The sequence below is a fragment of the Tauraco erythrolophus genome, chromosome 24, assembly GCF_009769465.1.
Source record: "Tauraco erythrolophus isolate bTauEry1 chromosome 24, bTauEry1.pri, whole genome shotgun sequence".
Classification (NCBI taxonomy): Eukaryota; Metazoa; Chordata; class Aves; order Musophagiformes; family Musophagidae; genus Tauraco; species Tauraco erythrolophus.
In genome coordinates, this window is record NC_141488.1 from 3524589 (window position 1) to 3546260 (window position 21672).

The window sequence follows — 21672 nt, forward strand, 5'->3', positions numbered from 1 at the left end:
AGAAAGCAAAAAGAAAGAGGGATGGAAAGGTAGAGGTGGGTGGCCAGCAGCCAGCACCCGCTCCAATAAATCCTACGCTCCTTGAAACTGGCTGATCTCCAATAAAAACTCATTTTAATCCAAGACCACGAGACTCCTTTGGAAAGTGCTCCCTGGAGAGGTCTCAGTGCCTTGAAATACTCTTTATCCACCGAGCTGCTGGGGGGGGTGCACTGAGACGGGTGACAAAGCTGCAGGAGCCTCATGCAAAGGTCCCCAACGCTCACCAGGGTGAAACTACACGAAAACGGGGTCCCTGCACCCACTGGGTGCCCCAAGGCTGTGGGCAAACCTGGTGTTAGAGGAGCCTCCAGCTATGGGGATGAGCATCCCTGTGGGTGTCACCATCCATGGGCGGCGGGGACGGGTGCTCGGCCTCGTGGCACCCCACCGGGCACACCTGCACCTGCATCCTCATCAGCGCTGGAGTTGACTTCTCCATCTCTTTGCCTCCATTGCAGCCCCCATCTCTCACTCAGCCACCGTCACCTCCTCGAGCAGCCCCATTCCACCCCAGCCCTCCAGCCCCCTGCAAGCCCCCAGGCTTTAAACTCCACAGTTTCCTGCAGATTTGAAATTACGGCTGGAAAAACAAGCAGAAAACCCAATTAATTAGAGGTTTAAGAGCTTCCGTCATGAGCCATCTCCATCCCCAGCTCTGCTTCCTGCCCCAGGAACCCCCCCGAGGGAAACACGTAAATTAAGACAGTTCAGTTTAAAGCAATTATTTAGAAAATCGTCGAGGGAGGAGTGGGGATGTGGCAGGGTTGTGTTGTCCCTGCCCAGGACCTGCCAGCGGGGATGGGAAAGGAAGGAAAAGACAATGGGAAGAGGAGAAGGTGAAGGAAGAGGAGGGTCAACAGAGGGGAAGAGACAAATTAAGATCTGCCATGAGATAACCAGCTGGAGAGGGATTCACAGAATGGTTTGGGTTGGATGGGAAATTCAAGATCATCCAGTTCCAACCCCCCTGCCATGGGCAGGGACACCTTCCACTACACCAGGTTGCTCAAAGCCTCATCCAACCTGGCCTTGAACACTTCCAGGGATGGGGCAGCCACAACTTCTCTGGGCAACCTGTGCCAGTGCCTCACCACCCTCAGAGAGAAGAATTTCTTCCTTAGATCTCATCGAAATCTCCCCTCTTTCAGTTAAGAGCCATTGCCCCATGTACTGTCACTCCGCATCCTTGTCCAAAGCCCCTCTCCAGCTTTCCTGTAGCCCCTTCAGGTACTGGAAGGCTGCTGGAAGGTCTCCCCGGAGCCTTCTCTTCTCCAGGGTCAACAGCCCCAACTCTCTCAGCCTGTCTCCATAGCAGAGGTGCTCCAGCCCTCACATCATCTCCGTGGCCTCCTCTGGACCCGCTCCAACAGCTCCATGTCCTTCTGATGTTGGGGACCCCAGAGCTGAATGCAGCACTGCAGGGGGGTCTCATGAGAGCAGAAATTGACAGAGCAGTAAAGAGTTTCCTATAAAGCAGTTAATATTTTAATAAAAAATAAAAGGTCACTTTATCGAGCTCTAAAACCCAGCTTTCCCTCTCTTTCTGCCCAAATTTGGCACAGGACCCGACCCTCACACTGGGTAGGAGAAGCCAGAGCGCCGGGACAGGGGTGTGCTGTAAACGAGGAGCAGCTCGAGCTCCCAAATTCCACCCAGGCTCAGTGTCCACCCTGGCCCCGTGGGAGAGGGGCTGCTCCCCATGGCTCCCCCAGCCAGGCTATCGACCCAGAAAATAACAAAAACCAGTTTAAAAGCAAAGGGATTTTTAAAAAAAAAAAAATCCATTTGCATTTTTTTCCTTGCAGCTCCTGAGACTCCAGGGATGTCTCCGACTCACAGCCACGAGCTTCTCCCCACACTTGCAAAAGCCAGAACCGCATTTCCTCCCCCTTTTCCACATCTCCCAGAGACGAGAATTTCCCCCAAGACTCCAAACCTGCAACAGCAGCAGGAGCCGACGCACCAGCGAGGAGAGAGTCGGTGGCGGACGCAGATCCCGGACCGGGAGAGCGGCTCCAAAGATGCCCCTTTACAATGGGACCTGTGTGCCCAGCAGCAGCCACGGATGCCACACTTGATGCCAGATTCCATCTGGCATCACTGGAGACGCTGCCGAGACCCACAGGGAGTGGGGCTGGGGGCAGCAATCACAGCCGTGGTAGGGGTCACGTGGAGAAGGAGCAGAGCTGGAAATCTTGGCTTTCCACCCCAAAAATACACACCTGGACTACTTGTAGACCCCCCCTCAAGGCAGTGACATGGGGCTCAGAGGTCCCCACAGCCATCCCGTGTCCCCGCTGTGCTGTTAAAACCCCGGGCCACGCAGCATCCCGCCCCACCGCGCTGAGGACCGACACAGCTCATCACACCTTGCCGGCGAGCACACAAGAGGACAAATTGAGACTCCAGGAATTAACCCGTGGGATTCGGCTCGGGGGTAGAGGAGCGAGGGGTGGGTCAGGAGCAGAGATCCCAGGGATGGGGCGGGGGGCCGGGACTCACCGTGGGGCAGGTCGGCCGTCAGGTGTGGCATCATGTAGCTGCGGACGAGCTCCCACCCGAAGTCATCGTCCTCGCCCTGGCTGTACTCACACTGCGCCGGGTCGCCGTCCTCCTCGAAGGTGCAGCCGGCTGCGGACAGAGGGAGCTGTCAGTCCCCAAAAGCTGTGCCGGGACGGCAAGCTGCCCCCCCTGGAATGCGGGGGGATCCCAGCCATCCCCCCATGTGCACCCATGAGCAAGGGCATGGCCTTGGCTGCTGCTAATGCCCCATCTCTCCCATTCAGTTCCCCCCATCAGTGAAACGAGCCGGCAGGTCTCAGCCACAGCAGCAGGATGCAGCTCCCAGCTCTGCTTCCAGGGGGTTTCTCCCAAAAAAAAAAAAAAAAAAGGTGCTCGACCCCGAGGGCTCCTACAAAAAAATCCCTGCGCTGAGCTGCCCCATGTGGGTTTTGACCTTGAGCTCTTGGGGGTCTGCCTGTTGCCCAACACGACAGGTCTCAGCTGGGACTCCAACATCCCGCAGCAATCCCACTCCTACAAACCCCCCCCTACAGCAGCAGGCTGGCACTTCCGAGCCCTTTGCTTTACTTTTGTGGGGTTTGGGGTTGGTTTTTTATCCTTTGGAAAGAGCAAAAGGTGAAAGCCCCACACCACCCCCCTGCTCTGCGAGGTGCTCGGCTGAGCACGGAAAATCGGAATAAATGCCAAGAGGCCACTTGTCCCCCGTAAGTGACACGAAGACAGCACAGTGAGATGCTGATCAGCCCCTCCATCCCGCATCCATCCCAACCCACGAGCTCTGGGGCTGAGCTCTGCCCATGGGGCCGCTCCGAGCCGCTTCGTTAACACTGATTTATTGTTCCGTTAAACCCCCAGATTACACGGGGACCGGGGCACCGGCACTAATTAATAGAAACCCCTGGGCTGACGAGGGCTGGCCCGTGAAAAAAGCCCTGAGCAAGCAGAACGGACAAAGGCAAATATCCCCTAATGGGCCAGGGGATTATTTCTTCTGGGTTTTGTTTTGTTTTTTTCCTATTTTATCCCCAAATTACATCAGTCACCCCCCCGCCGCCCAGGGATTTGCCAGTTAATGGCCTCGCCGCTGTCAGCACGGGTTGTGCTTCCCTGCACTCGGACACATCGCTTGTGCAAACACAAGTCCAAACACTAAGGGAAAAAAACCAAACATATAAGATGTCTAAAAAATTATAACTCCCAATTATTTCACGTGTAAAAACGTATTTGGGGCTTTTCCCCCATTTTACACTCAGTCTTTAAAGCACAAGGGTGCACTCCAGCTCCATCACCAAGGTTGGGGTTGTTTTTTTTCCTCCCAAGAGGAAATTGCTCTTTTAAAAAAAAAAATCTAAAAGCAAATTCTCTCCTATTCATATATCTGGAGGCACCAGAACTTCACAGTTTTCTCCAAATCCTTCCCAAAACGGAGCGTCTGCCCAGCCCCCGTACGGATGCGCCCCCGCAGCGCTGAGCCTGGTGCTCAGCTCCTTCAGCTCTCGCCACGCGACGCGTCAGATTTTTGAGGAGTCTGAAAACTCAACTGCGCTTTCTAATTGAAGAAAAAGCACAAATCTGTCAAAATTTTCCAAGAAGGAAAGAAAAAAAAAATTTTTCAAAATAAAACGAAGTGGCAGAAACTAAGTGCCAAGTGATTTTTTTAAAAAAAAAAAAAAAGCCGCAGTGTTTCTTTCCAAGATCTGCTGAAATGGGATATTCTGAATGCAGAAATTTGTTCTTAGGGTTGGAAGTTGTTTTTTTTTTCTAGGGCTGAGAAACCAGAGCGAAGACAACAGCTTTTTGGGCTGCTGGAGCCCCATATCCCAGGGAAAAGTGATTCCCTCACTCCCAAAAAATTTTCCCTGGCTGTTAATGACATCGAGGGAGATGCAGCCTCCTCCTCCTGGGCTGCATCTCCACCACCCGCATCCCCAACGCAGCCACTGGCACCAACTGGTCCCCATGCCTCAGTTTCCCCACTGCTCCATCACCCCAAGGCTGGATCCTCGGCCACCTCCGAGATGGCGCCGAGGCTCCAGCAGCTTAAAACGCAATTACACGGAGCAGATATTTCGCTGGCGGAGGCACAGTTGGCCAAGTCGATCCGTCTCCCTCCTCGGACAGGTTTATTGTTACGGCTTTTCCCGGCGCGAGCCTTCCCTCCCGTCCACGGCAGCTCGACCGGCCGCTCCATCTCGCCGACAAATCTCTCCGTTATTTGTATATACGGAGAAAATAAAGAGGGTTTTGGAATGCCTTGGTTTTTGTGAGCTATGGGATGCTTCTGGCATCACCTCTCCCTCTCTGAGGGCTGGGGAGAAGCTCGACCTCCAGCCCCTTCTCCCTCCCCATCGCAAGATTAATAGAGGCAGAAAAATTAACGCCTGAGCAATTAAATGCCAACGTCTCAGCTCTCCACAGGAGGTGGCTGTGGATGCCCCAGCATTTCCCCACGGGCAAATCAGAAGAGGGTAAATCCAGAGCAGTTTTCAAAAAAAAAAAAATTAGGGTTTCATCTACATGTTTGCAAGGAGGGCACAGAGATTGCAACCCGAAATACCCATCTGCAGCAACGGGGATGGCTGTACCCAGCTGAAGGGCTGATGGCAACGCGACGTGGTCCACGGGAGCCGCCCGGGGCTGCTCTGGGTCCAGATGCTCCCTAAAAATCATCAGGAAGAAATAAGAAGCCCCCAATTCCCAGCCCCAGTGCTGGCTCAAGGCCAGTGGGATGAAGGCAGTGAGTGCAGGTGGTGCGATTCCAACACCGGAGCAGCTAAAAATATCTCCGAGGGGGTGACAGTTTGCTCCCCGTGGGCACGACCCACCCCAGGCCATGCCTGAACATCCCAAAATCACCTAAACTACCCCCCCAAAGCCAGAGTCTGCCCCAAAGCACAACAGGCACCCGTGCCAAGGACGAGGCGGACCCTGGTAACGCCCCACGGGGCAGCCCAGTGTGAAGCCCCTGCAGCACCACGACGTGCCTGGGCAGAGCGGAGAACAGGGGCAAGGAGTAACAGGGGGTTAAACACCAGACGGAGTAAAATTTGTTTAAAAAAGTAAGTAAAAAGAGGCGGCTTGAGGGATTTGCCAGGGAGATGGGTACCAGCACTGCTCAGCATCCCTCCTGGGTACCACTGCCACTGTCACGGCATGCCTGGGCAGAGGGGTGAGCGCTAATATGGGGGTTACACACCAGACAGACCAATTTTTAAAAAAAAAAAAAAACCACGAAAAAAAAGAGGTGGCTTAATGGATTCACTGCTCAGCATCCCCCTCGGGTACCACTGCCACCACGTGCCATGCCCAGGCAAAGGGATGAGCACTAATATGGGGGTTAAACACCAGATATACCATTTTTTTAAAAAAAAGAAAAGGAAAAAAATGAGGCAGCTTAATGGATTCACCATGGAGATGGGTACCAACGCTGCTCAGCACCCCTCCCGGTGCCACCCAGCATCCCTCCTGGGTACCCGGGCATGGAGACGAGGAAAGTCAGGAAGGGGGAGCGGAGGAACGAAGGGTTCAAGGAGAAGAAGGAGGAAAAGACAGACCAAACAATCCCGTACAATGGATGGCGGCTCATTAAACCCCCGTGGCCACCGAGGAACGTGGCCGCCTGCCCGCCCGGCGCTTTTTCATCTACCGACTCTACGCTGCTCACGCTTCAGAGTTAATTACACACTTAAAGCTTTTCTGTTTAACCTCTGCACCGCGGGACACGCTCCACGGGCTTCTCTTTTCTTTTCTCGAGCAGCCTTGAACAGGCTCCGGCACTAAAGGGCTGCCCAGCACCATCCGGGATGGGATCGCACGATCCCGTATCCCAACAGGGGATAATGACATCGCCCAGACCCTTTGGGACATCATCTGATGGGGATGCTACGCGAGTAATACACCTACAAGTGGGAAAGCTTTAACAAAAAAGGGGGTTATATCCAAATTTTAGCAAATGCGGGCTCTCCTGATCTATGGAATTCAGGGTGGGCTCCCAGTAGAGCCCCAGGATAAAACAGAGCCAACCAGTGGAAAAAGAAAAAGCCGATTTTCTTCCCATCTTGGCTTTGTTGGGACTGGATTAGCCCCACAGTCATCTCTGGAGTGCAGCATTGTGGGGGCACAAGCCCTGGCACCCCGTGCCACAGGCACCGGCTGGGGAAACCAATCCACGTGACCTTCTGGAGTCAGGATTTTTTTTTTTTTAATCCCTAGCCTTTTCCAGCAGCTCCTGCCCCCCATCCCGGGTAATTATCAGCAGGAAATCAGGAGGCTTCGGGTACCCGCAGTTCACACCATGCATCGCCCTGGCAGCAAAGCGGTTGCACGCCAACACCCCGCGCCGCGAAACAAGGCCACGACCCATTGTCATCGTCACTCGAACACACCGAGATGTGGTAGGGGGTGAGCAAAGCTCCTTCATCTCCCAAATCCAGAGGTTTTCCTGCTTCCCAGGTGCAGCGATGGAGCTGGAGGCTCCGCACAGTCGCACGCACTATCACACCCAAGACCAAACACATACGAGAAAGATGCTTTTTTCTGCACCAAAGGATCGAGCTCTTTACACAGGAGAAACGGTCAATGCCCCTGCTGCAAATGGGGAAACTGAGGCACGCAGGGGATTCAACAAAGTCCCAGACCACCAGCCGCCCAGTATCATCCCCTGGAGATGGTGGAAAGCCCAGAGAGCTGAGGTTTGCCGGGATGCAGAACCCGGCTCCAGGGGATGCCAGTGAGATGTCATCCCTTCCCCAGCACCCCCGCAGAGCCAAGTCAGCCGCCCACCTCCCAGCTGCTATTTAAAGGTGATTTCCTCCGCATGCTCCTATGGGAACATGCCCCAGGAAGGAAATGCCGGGAACCGCCTTCCTCCGGGCACCAGCAGACGCGGGGGATAGGGAACACGTACTGCAATTCATCTAAAATCAGATTCACTTCTGATCCAGCAAGACCGTGTACGTACCACACCGCAGGCTTCCGGTCGAGGTTATTGATGGATAAAGGATCGGAAACCCCGTTTCTATCCACGGGGGGCTCAGATTCCCGGGGGGATGATGCTGTACAGGGGCCTGGGGTCTTGCTTGGGGGATGACGCACTGAGGGATCCAGCTCTGAGCAAACCAAGTCGCAGAGTGGGTTCTGCGCTGCAGCATCTCATGTCAACGGAGACTCCTGGAAACCCCGACCATTGCATGGAGGGGGGTCCACAACCAGTCCCCCACCAAGCCCAAACACCCCAGGGTTTGGCGCTTGGTAGTGGGATCATCTCTTCTAGTCCAGGAAAGAAGTGGGCTAACGAGATCCTAGAATCATGGAATGGTCTGAGTTGGAAGGGACATTCAAGATCATCCAGTTCCAATCCCCCTGCCATAGGCAGGGACAACCTCCTCTACACCAGGTTGCTCAAAGCCCCATCCAACCTGGCCTTGAACACTGCCAGGGATGGGGCAGCCAGAACTTCTCTGGGCAACCTGTGCCAGTGCCTCAGTACCCTCAGAAGGAAGAATTTCTTCCTTAGATCTCGTCAAAAACTCCCCTCTTCCAGTTAAAAGCCATTGCCCCTTGTCCTGTCACTCCATACCCTTGTCCAAAGCCCCTCTCCAGCTTTCTTGTAGCCCCTTTAGGTACTGGAAGGTTGCTGGAACGTCTTCCTGGAGCCTTCCCCAGGCTGAACAGCCCCAACTCTCAGCCTGTCTCCAGAGCAGAGGTGCTCCAGTGCTCCCATCATCTTTGGGCCTCCTCTGGCCCCGCTCCAACAGCTCCATGTCCTTATGATGTTGGAGACCGCAGAGCTGAACGCAGCACTGCAGGGGGGTCTCAGGAGAGCAGAGCAGAGGGGCAGAATCCCCTCCCTCAACCTGCTGCCCACACTGCTTTGGATGCAGCCCAGGACACGGTTGGCTTTCTGGGCTGCCAGTGCACGGTGCCGGCTCATGTTGAGCTTCTCATCACCCAACACCCTCAAGTCCTTCTCCTCAGGGCTGCTCTCAATCCATCCTCCGCCCAGCCTGTACTTGTGCTGAGGATTGCCCCGACCCACATGCAGGGGCCTTGCACTTGGCCTTGTTGAGCTTCATGAGGTTCACCCAGTCCCACCTCTCCAGGTCCCTCTGGATGGCATCCCTTCCCTCCAGCGTGTCCACACCACCACACAGCTTGGTGTTGTCAGCAAACTTGCTGAGGGTGCACTCGATCCCACTGTCCATGTTGCCAACAAAGATGTCAAACAGCACTGGCCCCAGTGCTGACCCCTGAGGAACACCTCTCATCACTGGCCTCCACCTGGACATTGAGCCATTGACCGCAGCTCTGAGTGCGAACATCCAACCAGTTCCTTATCCACTGAGCGGTCCATCCGTCAAATCCATGTCTCTCCAATTTAGAAATCCCCCCTTCTCTGCACTTTGCACACTCAAAGGACCTGGAGCACAAGTCCAACAGGCACCTGCAAATGATTTTGTGCTTTACCCACAGAGATTGCCATGAACACCCTCCCTGCTCCCAAACAAAGATTTTTTTTTTTTAAAAAAACAAACCTTTCTAACCGATTTTTCGGTTTCCCGATAAAAGCTGATTAGAAGAATATGGAAAGCAGCTCCATTAAAATTCTCGCCAGTAGTTTGTTTTGCTTCTCCAAATCATTTTAAATATTGCATTTAATAGAAAAATAATTTGCTCAGCTGTAAGAAACATCAATTTGCAACTTGAAGCCTTGTATATTAGCCAAAGAAGCTAATGTGTAAACATTAGCAGCTCCAATAACGCGTGAGGTTCAGCCAATGCAGTCCCAGGGAGAGAGCAGCCAGATATTAAGACAGAGGATTTGCATAATAAGTCACTTACGCCTGATAACCTCGGTGTTTGGAAAGCGCAGGACTCGGAGAACAATATCTGTCTACCAGTGACTACACAAGACATAAATCTCTTTTTTTTTTGGCCTGTTAAAGACTCTTTATGGTTTTTTACCGGCAAGTTCCCATGGAGGCATTAAACCTCCCGCAGCGAGTGCCCAGCTCCAGTCCCAGGAGCCTCCGAGGGATCCTAGGAATGGGGACACGGTGGGGGGGGAATTGAGAGATGGGGATTTATTACAGACGTCCCCAAGCCTGGGGAGCAAATACAACTGGGAAAATCCAACCGGGACGGGTTTGCGATGCCACGGGGCCGGCTTGCACTCAGGCAAGGACTCCACGTGCCGAGCATCACCTTACGAAGATGCATTTAAAAGCAAAGGGGGAATAATTAATCCTGCCAGAGTCGTCACTTGGGGCACATCCAGCTGCAAAGTGCAGCCCCCTCCTTCCCCCCCACCCCCCAAAGCAGCTCCTGGGGTGAGGGGGGTAGGAAACCAGCACCGGCTGCCAGGGGAAGGACCAGCACTGCTCCTCTGTTATCTACAGGTCAGGAGAGGTCCCACAGCGCAGAAACATCCTCCAGGTCCCCGGGCAGGAGGCCACTAACCTGTGATGCAAGGGCTTTAATAATTAACCAGCGCTTAATTAACCTAGTTAGGGTTGCCTCTCTGACTCCAGGGAAAGAAAACCAAGGTAGGGCTTTGCAAACCTCCATCCCGCCGGGATCGATCGCTCACTGTGCAATTACAGCTCCTGGGCCATGGAGTCACCTGGCACCTTGAGGGGTGGGGGGGGAATACAAAAATTAACTGAAAAACAGCAGAAAAAAAGGGGGGGGAGGGGAAGCTTGTTCCACCCCCTGGCTCCTTTATTACCATCAGGTCCCCATGGCCTTGCTGAAGGTCACCAACCCCATCCACCCATGGACCCAGAGAGACCAGGACCACGAGCCCTAAGGGTGAAACACCGCATTTGGGGGCCCCCACCCCAGGACACGGAGCTGCTCCCTTGGCACAGGGTCAGGCAGGGAAAGCAGCTGCCCCAGGACAAGGCAGCAGCACCACCGCAGCCCCGGGGCAGCTCTGACACCAGAAATCATGGGAAAAAAACAAAGTTTTCCAAACCAACCTCATTTTACAGGGGATAAAGATGGGGAAAACCCTCAGTCTCCCCCCAGTCTCACCCTCCGGGTACCACCTCTGCGCCCGCAGCAATGGATGCAGGAAGGGCTGCGCACCAGTGGGCTAATCCTGCTGGGATGGAGCAGGTGCCAACGCCGGCGGGTTATTTATGGCTTTTCAAGGTGGAAAACAGAGCCACTTGCGCTGCCAAAGAGCCCTCCCACAGCAAAACCAGTCGGTGCCAGGGCTGCGCGGAGCCCACCATACCCAGCATCCGCCCCCAGCCCTGGGAGGAAATAAAAGGAGGAAGAAGAGTGGGGAGGAAGGGCAGGGCAGAGCAGGAGCACATCTCAGTGCGATGCAAAATCCAGGTCGACATCCTCCTCCTCCTCCTTCTATCGCACCAGGAGAGCCAGGAAAAGCAACGTGGGAAGGCTGACACCGAGGCTTAAAAGCAGCGATGCACCTGCGGGGGGCAAATCAATCCCCCCGTGGGCCCGGCTGCCGGCACAGGCTCAGCCAAACCCTTCGGAGGGGAACGGGATGAGCCGGGAGGTTAAAGGCACCAGCAGGAGCCCCCATGGCGGGGGGATAAAAAGCAGCTCTGTGCCCACAGGGTCTGTGTCCCAGCTCTGGGGAGGGGGCTGGACCAAGCTGGGCACCCTTCGGCCAGGCAAAGGTGGGGGTACAGTTAATCGAGCCCCCAAAAAAAAAAATCAGTAGACTGGTTTTACCAGTCCCCAAACTGGGCTCAACCATCCCTGGCTGGGCACCCACCCATCCACCCTCTGGGCTGGGGTCAAAACCAGCAGCTCCAGTAAACTCATTCACGCCACGCCACTCCCTTTATTTTTGTAGGACCTATATAAGCTCTGCAGAGACACAGGCACACGTCCACCCCCCACTCCCCTCCGGCTCCGAGGAAGAGGAGGCAGGAGCACAGCACTGGCACAGACACCGCGGCTGCCAAGACCCAGCACGCTCGGTGCACGGAACCGCCGGGTTTGAACCCACATCCCCAAAAGCAAAACGCTGAGTTTGGGAACACAAGATGGACTCACGGCCGACAGCCAGGATGCAGGATGGATTCACGGATGGCACTGGCAGGGCACATGGTGCCCAAGGCCCACCCCGACTCCTTCCTTCCCCCCTCCCCAACCCCACAGCAGCATCCCAAACCCCCACCCTGCTGGGGTGCGCCCCCATCCAGGCAGGGTAAGGCATCACCCTCCCTGCAAACCTAGAGATTGCCCCAGCCCAAGGTTGGACTTTTGGGAAGTTCCCAGGGTGCAGCACCTGCCAACACCCCATCCTCCCACGGGAAGGCTCAGGACCCCCTCACTCAGCTCCAGGGAAAGGGAAACCGCTGCCAGGCAGCGAGCAACACTGGGGGAGGCCTCACCCACAGCACTCCCTCCAGTCCCCCTACAAAATCACCCCCACCACTGCAGCTCTCATTGCAGAAGACCCCACTCCCCATTTCAGACACCCAAAGGCTCATTCCTGTTATTTCCTTCCCCAATTTTTTTTTTCTCCCCTTGTTCCTGCAGACCAGGATGCAATCGCTGCCTCACCTCCAGCCCAGCACAAGCATCTCCCACCACCCCCACACCCATGACAGGGTGTCCCACTCCTCCTCCCAGGCCTGGACACAAACCCATTGGAACCCTGCCTGTAACCTCAGAGCAAAGCACCATGCTCCCAACCCCGCCAGGTCCCAGAGCTGTCCCCATCCCCACGGCGGGGGCTGACCTGCAGCATCCACAGCCCACGCACTGAAAAATTCTAGGATTACACTAATTATGCATCAATAACTGAAAAAATTCAGCGGAGTCCATGGGTGGTCAGAGAACAGACCTTGCAGTGGTGCTGAAAGATCATGGGAGCACCTTGCACCCCCCTTCCCTGCACACATCCTGCCCCAGCCTGGTCCCAGCTCCCATCCCTGACCAGCTGCTGCCACCAAATTCAGACGGAGCAGGACAGTCCAGTCACCCCGATGGTCCCTTGAACTCAGAGATGCTGCTCAGCGCACGGCATGGTGAGCAGCAGGTACAGGCTGGGTGGAGAATGGATGGAGAGCAGCCTTGAGGAGGACAACCTCAGAGTGTTGCTTGATGAGAAGCTCAACATGAGCCAGCACCGTGCGCTGGCAGCCCAGAAAGCCAACCGTGTCCTGGGCTGCATCCAAAGCAGCGTGGGCAGCAGGTCGAGAGATGGGATTCTCTCCCTCTGCTCTCAGGAGACCCCCCCTGTAGTGCTGCGTTCAGCTCTGGGGTCCCCAACATCAGAAGAACATGGAGCTGTTGGAGCGGGTCCAGAGGAGGCCACAGAGATGATGATGCGAGGGCTGGAGCACCTCTGCTATGGAGACAGGCTGAGAGAGCTGGGGCTGTTCAGCCTGGAGAAGAGAAGGCTCCAGGGAGACCTTCCAGCACCTTCCAGTGCCTAAAGGGGCTGCAAGAAAACTGGAGAGGGGCTTTGGACAAGGATGCGGAGTGACAGGACAAGGGGCAATGGCTTTAAACTGAAAGAGGGGAGATTTCAATGAGTTCTAAGGAAGAAATTCTTCCCTCTGAGGGTGGTGAGGCACTGGACCAGGTTGCCCAGAGAAGCTGTGGCTGCCCCATCCCTGGCAGTGTTCAAGGCCAGGTTGGATGAGGCTTTGAGCAACCTGGTGTAGTGGAAGGTGTCCGTGCCCATGGCAGGGGGGTTGGAATTGGGTGATCTTGAAGGTCCCTTCCAACTCAGACCATTCCATGATTCTGTAATTTTATGAAATACCAAAGAAAAAGTTCAATTAATAAAAAGAGAAATAGCCCAACACAGCAATGCGCTGCTCCGGGTGGATATTGTTATAATCCAGGGGAAGCAGCTGATCACTGGCTGCAGAAAAAAAAAAAATCAATGGGACATTATCACTCAGCAGAAAGTTAAAAATACAGTTAAAAAATCAGCAAAAATAGGAAAGTCTTTGGGAAAAGACCCGGCTAGGCAGTGGCCAAACCTGCACCACATCCCCGTCTCCATGGGGAGAGGTCAGAGCCTCCCTTGATACTGGGGGGCTTCAAAAAGTCTCCCCCAAGTTGCTCCTTCCCCCAAAACACACTGGAAAGCTCCAGCATCCACCTCCATCGGGTGCAGAGGTGGGTGCCCCATCACCACCAAAACCACAGAACCAGACATCCCAGTGGGGCTGAGGTGGGGTGACCAGGGATCCCTCACCTCCGTTAATTCAGTTAGCCAAATGGCAGCACCTAGTGATTATATGAAGAGCATTTACTCGGCTAATTATGAAGGGGTTTAACGAGCCTCTGCAGACAGGCAGGGATGCACTGTCCCAGGCTTAGGAGCTTTGCAGGATCCTGGGACCTAGTGCTGTCTGCAACAAGGGTAGTGGGACTGCTCTGCCCTGTGATGGGTCCTTGAGCTCTGGAGAAGACATCATCCCTGGGTGGATCTGCCTGGACATGGCACCCAGCTTCTAACATCCCTGCTGTTGAACCCTCCACCACCACGGCTCGAGATTCAGGGGAAACTGAGGCACCAGGGCTGTGCAGCACAGGACAGCACCCCGAGGAACCCTGTAGAGAACTCCCAAAACCAGAGCTGTTCCACAGCCACCTCCAAACCTATCTGAGCAAGGAAGTGCCCTTTGTCCATACTCCATCCCTCCACCTCTGCAAGCGAGCACCCACCCGGCTCCAGCCTCGTCCCAGGAAAACTCATTTCCACCATCTCCTGCCAGACAGCGAGAGGACCCACAGGCAGCCCCCCCAAACCAGAGGAGCAGCTCCTCGCCTGGACCAACCACCGCCTGCCTCCCAGTGCCATCCGCAGGGCAAAAGCTGATGGACCAGAGCAGCGCTTGCTCCTCAGCTGGGCTAATTGGGCTGGAGGCCCCCGGCACACTGCCGCACACCAGGCTCAGCGCCCAGGGGTTGCCACAGTTCATCTCCACGCGCCATCATCCATGGGCACCGAGCGCAGCCACGGGGACAGTGGCCTCATTAAGACACATCAGGTCACCCACGTGCCCTGGTCCTGTCCCAGGAGAGCCCAGGGCACCCCAAGCCACCTGCCACCCCAGCCCTCGTTAACTTAACGATGTCGAGGAAGGTCTGATCCATATGGGGGGGGTCCAAGAAATCCAAGTGTTTTCATGACTTACGTAGAGCTCCCCAGGAGGGTCTCCAGACCTGGGGGGTCCCACTGCAGGGTGGGCAGGCAGAGGGGTCCCCAGGCAGCAAGGGGCACAGCACATCTCTGCTCTCCCAAGCTGGGACCACTGGACTCGGTGCAGGATGCTGGGGGGGGGGAGCAGGGTGCAGGAGAGGTGTCAGGCACCCACCAACCCTCACCCAGCTCCTGTTGTCCCAACACCTGGAGCACTTTGAGGGGCAGGAAGGTCAGGAAACAACAAATTTATGGCCAAAGACAGTCAGGAGGCTCCTTCCAGCTGTGAGTCTGCCAGGGATGGGAGGGGGGTGACACACCAGGACCTCCAAACTACAGGAGCATCACCCTCCCCACACTCCCACTGCAGCCCTGCCCTGGGGTCAGGGTGAGCAGCCGCTCTGGCACCCCTATAGCCAGGCACCCTCAGGAACAGCCCCCCAATTCCCCGCCCAGCAAGGAGGGAGCAGGGGGAGCTTTGCTGTCCCGCTCCCACCGAGAGCGGGGGCACACCAGGACAGCCCTGTCCCCCCTCACAGAGCCCACAGCTGCCCCCACCCACATCCAGCATCACCCTCCGGGTGGGAAAAACTGAGGTGCAAAGCCTGAACCCCTTAAAATCCGCAGGAAACCCAGGGACTACCCTGGGACATCTGCCCCTCCCCACCAGCACCTGGGCACAGGGGACAAATCTGGGCTGTGACACCCCGGGCAGGACACAGAGGAGTCACAGTAGGAGCTGCAGGGAATGGGAACCCAGGAGAGGGGACCAACACTCCTGATTCAAAACCAGAAAAAAAAAGGATCCAAAACCAGAAAAAAAAAGGATCCAAAACCAGAAAAAAAAAGGATCCAAAACCAGAAAAAAAAAGGATCCAAAACCAGAAAAAAAAAGGATCCAAAACCAGAAAAAAAAAGGATCCAAAACCAGAAAAAAAAAGGATCCAAAACCAGAAAAAAAAAGGATCCAAAACCAGAAAAAAAAAGGATCCAAAACCAGAAAAAAAAAGGATCCAAAACCAGAAAAAAAAAGGATCCAAAACCAGAAAAAAAAAGGATCCAAAACCAGAAAAAAAAAAGGATCCAAAACCAGAAAAAAAAAGGATCCAAAACCAGAAAAAAAAAGGATCCAAAACCAGAAAAAAAAAGGATCCAAAACCAGAAAAAAAAAGGATCCAAAACCAGAAAAAAAAAGGATCCAAAACCAGAAAAAAAAAGGATCCAAAACCAGAAAAAAAAAGGATCCAAAACCAGAAAAAAAAAGGATCCAAAACCAGAAAAAAAAAGGATCCAAAACCAGAAAAAAAAAGGATCCAAAACCAGAAAAAAAAAGGATCCAAAACCAGAAAAAAAAAGGATCCAAAACCAGAAAAAAAAAGGATCCAAAACCAGAAAAAAAAAGGATCCAAAACCAGAAAAAAAAAGGATCCAAAACCAGAAAAAAAAAGGATCCAAAACCAGAAAAAAAAAGGATCCAAAAACAGAAAAAAAAAGGATCCAAAAACAGAAAAAAAAAAGGATCCAAAAACAGAAAAAAAAAAAGGGTTGGCAATTAACTCCAGCGGACTAATTGCTGGGAATTCTCCTTATCCAGTGGGGAAAGCCTCAGTTTCCCCAAGTACAGAGGCCGGGGGTGGGGGGGGGGGTGCCTCCAGGCCGGAATAGGAGAGCAGGATCCAAGGAAAGCTGCCAAACAAATGCCGAGGAGCTGTCGGGGGAAAGACAAAGAGGTTTTGGGAATCGTGACATTCCACCGCGCGGCCCGGAAAGGTTCCCCGACGCCGCTAATCAGACAATTACGGTGCGCGTTAATAACAGCTTATTAAAACGCTTATTTCGGGAGCTGTAAGCAGGCAGATGGCAGCGCTGTGCCATGAGGTTCTCCAGAGCTCCCAGCACCCCGCAGGGATTTACCTGCCTCCTCAGCCTCTCCCGCATTTAACCCTTCCCCGACCGCCGACAGAAAAGCAGAAAATCCCTGGGATGGGGGTTGCAGCTAGAAAAGGATTTTATTATTCTATTATTTTTTTGGGGGTGCTCAGGGCTTTCAGCTCCTCTGCGGGTGATGGAAAAGCTCCGTCCTGGGTGCAGGGAGGGGGAAAAGCACCATGAACTGGGAGGTGGGAGGTTGTCCCTGCCAGGGTAGGGGGGTCAAAGCCACCACCAAGTATCTGTGTCTTCCAAGAGGTATCTTGGCTCCCCAGGGGTCCAGGATCCTGCTGGGCTTTGCTCCAGGGAAGCTGGAATGGGGTTGGTTTGTCTTTAGTTTGGATAAAAAAGGGAAAAATGTGCGGCGCTGGGCCAGGAGGTGACTCACCGGGATCCCTGTTCCCAAAGCAGGTCCAAGAACCCAGAGGAAAAACATGAAAGAGGAATTTTGGAGCAAGATGAGCAAATAAATAAAAAAGAATAATAAAAAAAAATAAGGAAATTGAACAAGTCTTGGAGGAAGGGGGCAAACAGGCATTGCCACCCTCCACCGGAGCTGCGGGTACAGAGCCAGAGGGACAGGTCCATCCAGGAGCATCGGCACCACTTGGAGCATCCCTAAATTCTGCGTCACCCCCATGGACGGTGAAGATCCACCACAATCCAGTGCACGGAGAGGGGACACTGAGGAGCAGGAAACCTCCACCCTGGGCACACTTGGGTACATCCAGGATTTTCCAGAGCATCCCGGCACAGGAGCCTGGGGGGTGTCTGCACTGTCTGGGGGTTCTGGGAAAAGCCACGGTGCTGCCAGGGAATTAAAAACACACACATAGGAGCAAGCGAGAGAAAGAGCTTCTTCCCCAGCACAGCAGAACAGGAAAGGGAAAAAAATAAAAATCCATGCCTGGAACAAGTTGACAAGGAAAACCAAACGCTCCCGCACATTTTATGTGCTTGGCAAAGGCAGGGTGGGGAGGGAAAACCAAAAAATGTCCTGGCACAGGAGAGGCCATGGGTGGAGAGAGGGAAGAACACCCGGCAAAGAGCTGGAGCGGGCACCCAGGCACCCCGAGAGCACGAACCACTGACCCCAGCACCCCGGGCTGGTGCAGGGGACCGGCAGCAGGATGTGTCCCTGCAGCACCCGGAGACAGCCCAACCCCCTCCCCAATCCACCCCGCAGCCCCAGTCCCTGCACTGGGATGCGCAGACACATTCCCTCTCCCCCCCTTCTCCAAGCATCCCCCCGTGGCCCCACTGATGAAGACGCTGCCGTTAACGGTCGGGATGGGGACAGGGGAGGGGGGAACACACCAGGCGGATTTGTTCCGCTCCCTGACCCCAATCCCAGCCCTGGGGACAGCGTCTGCTCGGCGCTTCCCATTCCCTTGGCCAGGACAACACGGGCACCATGGGGTTGGAGTCACTTGTGCCACCTCCTGCCACCCTCTAAGGGCTGTGCTGCAGTGGAGGGGGGGACACAAGACCTTCGGGTGGTCCCAGCTCTCCTGCGTGACCCCAGTAAGGAGCTCATCCACCACAACCAGCAACCACCTTCCCCCCAAAACCAGTCCTAGCGCCACTGGAGATGCCACCAACCCCCAGCCCAGGGCTCCCTGGTGGCACCAACCTACGAAGCGGAAGCTGCAAACCCAAATATTTTATTTGCTTAATTGCTGCTCACCCAGTCAGCACCAAGTGCAAACAGCTTCCGCATGATTACGGCGGGAGTGCCACCCGCGTGTCCCCAACCCACGTCCCTGCTGCCGAAAACAGCCCAGGAGCATGGAGGGGGGGGCACAGGCTGGGGGACACACAGAGAACAGACTATTGCTGAAGTTTTGGGGTGCGTGGGTGCAATACAGAGGGGAGCTGCCCCCTTTCCTAGCAACGGAAGGTAAAAGGAGGAGAAAAATTGCTGAGTGTGCAAAATCTGCTGCCCCGTGGCCCAGCCTGCGGCCCTGCCAGCCGGAGGCTTTTAGGAAGAGGAAAAGCTGGGGTTTACTGCAAAAAGCCCAGGGAGGGAAGAGGGGGCCGGGAAATCACACTGGTGGCAACTCACAGGTCCCCATCACAGGCACCTGACACCGTCAGAGCACAAGGGACCGCCGGGTTTGGAGGGTCAGGAAACACTTTTCAACCCATCCCATGATAAGCACAACACAGACAGGCACCGACAGCTTAGTCGCTCTGAAATCTTAAGGAATCAGAAAAGTTTGCACGCTCCAGGAAGGAGCAAAGAGCACTCCGAGCCGGCAGGGAAGCCGCAACCGCAGCACCCAGCTTCTCTCCCAGCTCAGCCAGTCACAGGTATGCCATGCCTCAGTTTCCCCACTTGTAGAGAGGATCACTCTATGTCCTTTCTTTGCAAAGGAGCAGCAAGAAAACCACCCATCTTCTGAACACCCACAGAGCCAAGCAGCCGTGACCATCTGCAGGGTCTCTGGTGACCCCAAAGCACACACAGATGGCTTAAATAATTATTTTATTTTATTTTTTTACCAGCCCCACCAGCCGTGCAGCCCCAGACCCCGCCGGGATGAGCCAGCCAAGGTCCCCACACCCAGTCAAGCTGTATCAGCAGGAGCAAATACCAGGATTCACATAAAAAACAGCCTGTGACAGAGCGGAGGGGCTGGAAGCAGACCCACCCCCCAGCTCCAGCTGCATCGGGGAGCTGAGCCTGCTCCCCATCTTCAGGGGGAAACGCTGGAGTAAACACACTCCTGATTTACACCTGATTTACCGGCTCAGTCCTGCTCTTCGCAAATGCCATCTTGCAGGGAAGGAAGCCCACGGAGTGGAAAGGGTTTGCTCGGGAGGGGGGAAGCCCCCCCACAAAGCTCCCCCAGCATCGCCCAGTCCCCACTACTGTCCCTCCAGCTCCTCGCAGGCTGCAGCAGCTCAGCGGTGACAGCCAGAGAAAGACACTGGCTGAGTGTCCAACACCCCCCCCTCTGACACCCGGAGAGGGTGTCGAGCCCCTTCCTCTGGCAGGAGACTCAGAGCCCCTGGCCAGCTGCCTGCCTCAGTTTCCCCACTGCCTCCTTACTCTGCCCTGAAGCACAGCAGTTGCTCCATGCACAAATCAGCATCTCCCCCCACCCCAGCACATGACTCCCCCCACCACCAGCTGCCCCAGCAAAAAATAAGCCCATTTCTTCCCATCTCCTTCACCCTCCATGAGCCATGGGGAGCCTCAGCTGCTCCATATTCCCCCTCCATCCATCGTCCCCCCCCCCCCCACAGCACAGGTCAGCCTTATCTTGCTTTTTCCTGATGGGTGTCACTATTTGTAATTTTTGGAGAGAGGCCACTATCCAAAAAAGAAAAAAATCAATGCACCAACACAGGGACTGCATACAGGTGAGTCGCTTTGCTTTGAAAGAAAAAAAAAAAAAAATCAGGCAAAAATACACCTCCACGCACAGAGAATCAGCCAAGAGCCGGAGGCTGCAGCGCTGGGTTCCCCTCACAGCCAGGCACCAGCTCCCTTCGCCCCCGTGCCTCAGTTTCCCCTTGCAGAAAAGCAGTCGCAGGCTCCGGTAGCACCTCGGGAGCCTCAAACTGACTCAGCCCGCAGCATCCAAGCTGCTAAAAAAAATAGTTTAAAAATAAAACAAATAAAAAATCGATCGTGCTTTGGGAAAACTCTAATTATATCCCGGTGAAACAGCGAGCCAGGAGACGCTGCAAGCGGAGAGCGGCCTCGGCCGCCACCTGTTCCTCCCGAAGGGTCCCCACATCCCCCGGGACCCCTCCCCGGGCCCAGCGGTGCTGGCAAATCCATCACCCGGCTCCCGCCGCCCCTCGCCCGGGGCTGCAGCGGCGCTTCCCCGCGCCGTGCCCCAGCCGGGCCCCCGACGGCGGCGAGCGGTGCCCGGTGCGCCCTCCCCGCCCGAGCCATGAAACCCGTCCGGGCTCCCCCCGCTGCAAACGGACCCCCGCTGCCGCCGGGGTGAAGTTTTCCTTCCCGGGGGTGCGGCGGGAGGGGAGAACGGAGCGGGGAAGTCGCCCCCGGTACCCGGGGAGCGAGCGGAGGCCGCCGGGCTCAGCTCCGGCCGTGCAGACGCGAGGTGCGAGGGTGTAACGGAGCCGCTCTGCCCGCCAGCGGGCTGGGTGCGCTCCGGTCACCGGTGTGCCGAACCCGACGGCCGCTCGCTCGCCCGGACGAAGCCCCGGTGGCGGGACGGGCAGGAGCCGCCTCGCACCGGGGCTGGCGGAGCCCCCCGCCCTGTCCCGGAGCGCACCCCGAGCTTGCAAGCGCCCACAGAGCAAGCAGCACCCCCTGCCCAAGCACACTCCCCCCCCCCCCCCCCCCGCCGGTGCTCCGTTCCTACCGGCGGGCGTTTCGGTGTCCAGCGCGCAGACCCGCAGGGCGAGGGCGAGCAGCAGCGCCCGGGCGCTTCGCATGGTGCGGCCGGGGCGGGAGAAGGGGGGGGGGGGGTGGGGGCGGGCGGGGCGGCGGGGCCGGGGCCGCCGCCGCCGCCTGCGGGCCCGCGGTTCCGGCGCGGCGGCGCAGCGGGGCACGCGCGCCCGCCCCGCGCCTCAAATAGCGGCGGCCGCGCGGCGGCGGCTCGCTCCGCCCTGACGTCAGCGCCGCGCGGGCCCCGCCGCCGCCGCCGCTACGGCGGGCGGGCCGGGGGCGCCCCCTGCCGGCCGCCGCGCGCACGCGCAGCCCCGACCCCGCCTCCCGCCCGCGGCGATTGGGGGGGGCGAGGGGGGGGGGAGGAGGGAGTCCCGGTGGTTGTTGGGGGGGGTGCACGGCTGCGGGAGGGGTTTCCCGGGGGGGAGGCTGCCCGGGAGCACCGGCTGCGAGGGGGGAGCGGCTGCGGAGTTGGCGCTGGGGGAACGGGGGGCGGGTTGCGGGGGGGGGGGGGCGGGTGACAAGTGGGGGGTCCCTGGGTGCAGGAGAGAGCGCGGCGGCGGAGGGAGAGCCCGGTTGCAGGGGGGTCCCCGGTGTCGGGGGGTTCTCCGGTTGTAGTGGGGTGTTTGGTGTCGGGGGGGGGACGGTTGCGGGGGGGGGG

General features: G+C 56.2%; 1 protein-coding gene across 1 annotated transcript in view; it reads right to left on the minus strand.

Annotated features, from left to right (window-relative positions):
* PTPRU (protein tyrosine phosphatase receptor type U) overlaps positions 1 to 21058 on the minus strand; it is a 66460-nt gene extending 45402 nt beyond the window's left edge. The window contains exons 1-2 of the mRNA XM_086626274.1: positions 20986 to 21058; positions 2545 to 2673 (exon numbers count right to left, since the gene is read on the minus strand). Of these exons, the coding sequence (XP_086482400.1) occupies positions 2545 to 2673; positions 20986 to 21058 (202 nt within the window). The remainder of the gene's footprint in view (positions 1 to 2544; positions 2674 to 20985) is intronic.
* Between the last annotated feature and the right edge of the window lie 614 nt (positions 21059 to 21672).